Source organism: Galeopterus variegatus, unplaced genomic scaffold (genome assembly GCF_000696425.1).
Source record: "Galeopterus variegatus unplaced genomic scaffold, G_variegatus-3.0.2 Scaffold7716, whole genome shotgun sequence".
In the NCBI taxonomy this organism is placed as follows: Eukaryota; Metazoa; Chordata; class Mammalia; order Dermoptera; family Cynocephalidae; genus Galeopterus; species Galeopterus variegatus.
Genome location: NW_007733827.1, coordinates 105,098 through 105,995, shown reverse-complemented (window position 1 = coordinate 105,995; position 898 = coordinate 105,098). Strand labels below are relative to the sequence as shown.

Genomic DNA, 898 nt, shown 5'->3' with positions numbered 1-898 from the left:
GCTTAGACTTAAAACTGCAATTTTAGGTCTTCGTTCAGATCTGCTCCAGACCTGGCAATACTGGGCTCTTACTAGCTTTGCTAGAGAACAGAATTAAGAGCAGAACTTACTCGAACTTTGCTGATGGGATGATGGATTCCTTCACTGCTGCTCACCTCCTTCAAGGTAACAGGGTAGAACTGGCCTTTGTTCAGGTATGTCATGGTGCTATCTCCTGGCTTCTGTCGAAGCGATTTGGAAGCTTCTAGGGTATATTCAAAGTTGTTCCTAAAGGACAAAAAAAAGTTGTAGATCTCAACCCACTCCCTTGGAAGCTTCCCATATGCTTTAGTACAACCTTGATATACTTCAGGGTTGATGCACTGAGAGATTAGACCACCAGTGGACATCCAACTGACATATTATAAATAGCATTGGCTACCTTTTTAATGATAAAAAAAATCTTAAGCAAAAGCACTTAGCAACTAGAAATTCTCAGATTTCTCAGATGTGGGGCTACAAAATGCCTACTAAAAGTCCCATGATGTGAGGTTAACAATTACACATTTGCAGGCTAAGGATATTAAAGATACTAAAAACTGAACAGGACTTTGGAAAGAAACCCTCACAAGATATACTGCCAATCTGGTATTTATGCAGCAAGGGCTGCAAATGGGAGGGAGGCTGGCAACACTCTGTGGTCAGATTCGACCTGGCCTGCAGAGCGCTTTTGTTGTTGTTTTACTTATAACTGAGATGTCTTTAGATGAACACTCCTCTGTTCTCCACACTTCCTGTTACCTTACACAACCACTCACATATGCCCCCAAAGTTAAATAACCTTCCAGGCCAGGGGTGGGCAACCTAAAACCATTTCTGTAAACAAAGTTTTTTTTTTTTTTTTTTTTTTTTTTTTAAA

General features: G+C 40.4%; 1 protein-coding gene across 1 annotated transcript in view; it reads right to left on the bottom strand.

Annotated features, from left to right (window-relative positions):
• The window catches only part of LOC103607794 (grainyhead-like protein 1 homolog), a gene marked incomplete at its 3' end in the record, with an annotated part of 21,378 nt that overhangs the window by 1,344 nt on the left and 19,136 nt on the right, over positions 1–898 (bottom strand). The window contains exon 7 of the mRNA XM_008592260.1: positions 107–267. Within this exon, the coding sequence (XP_008590482.1) occupies positions 107–267 (161 nt within the window). The remainder of the gene's footprint in view (positions 1–106; positions 268–898) is intronic.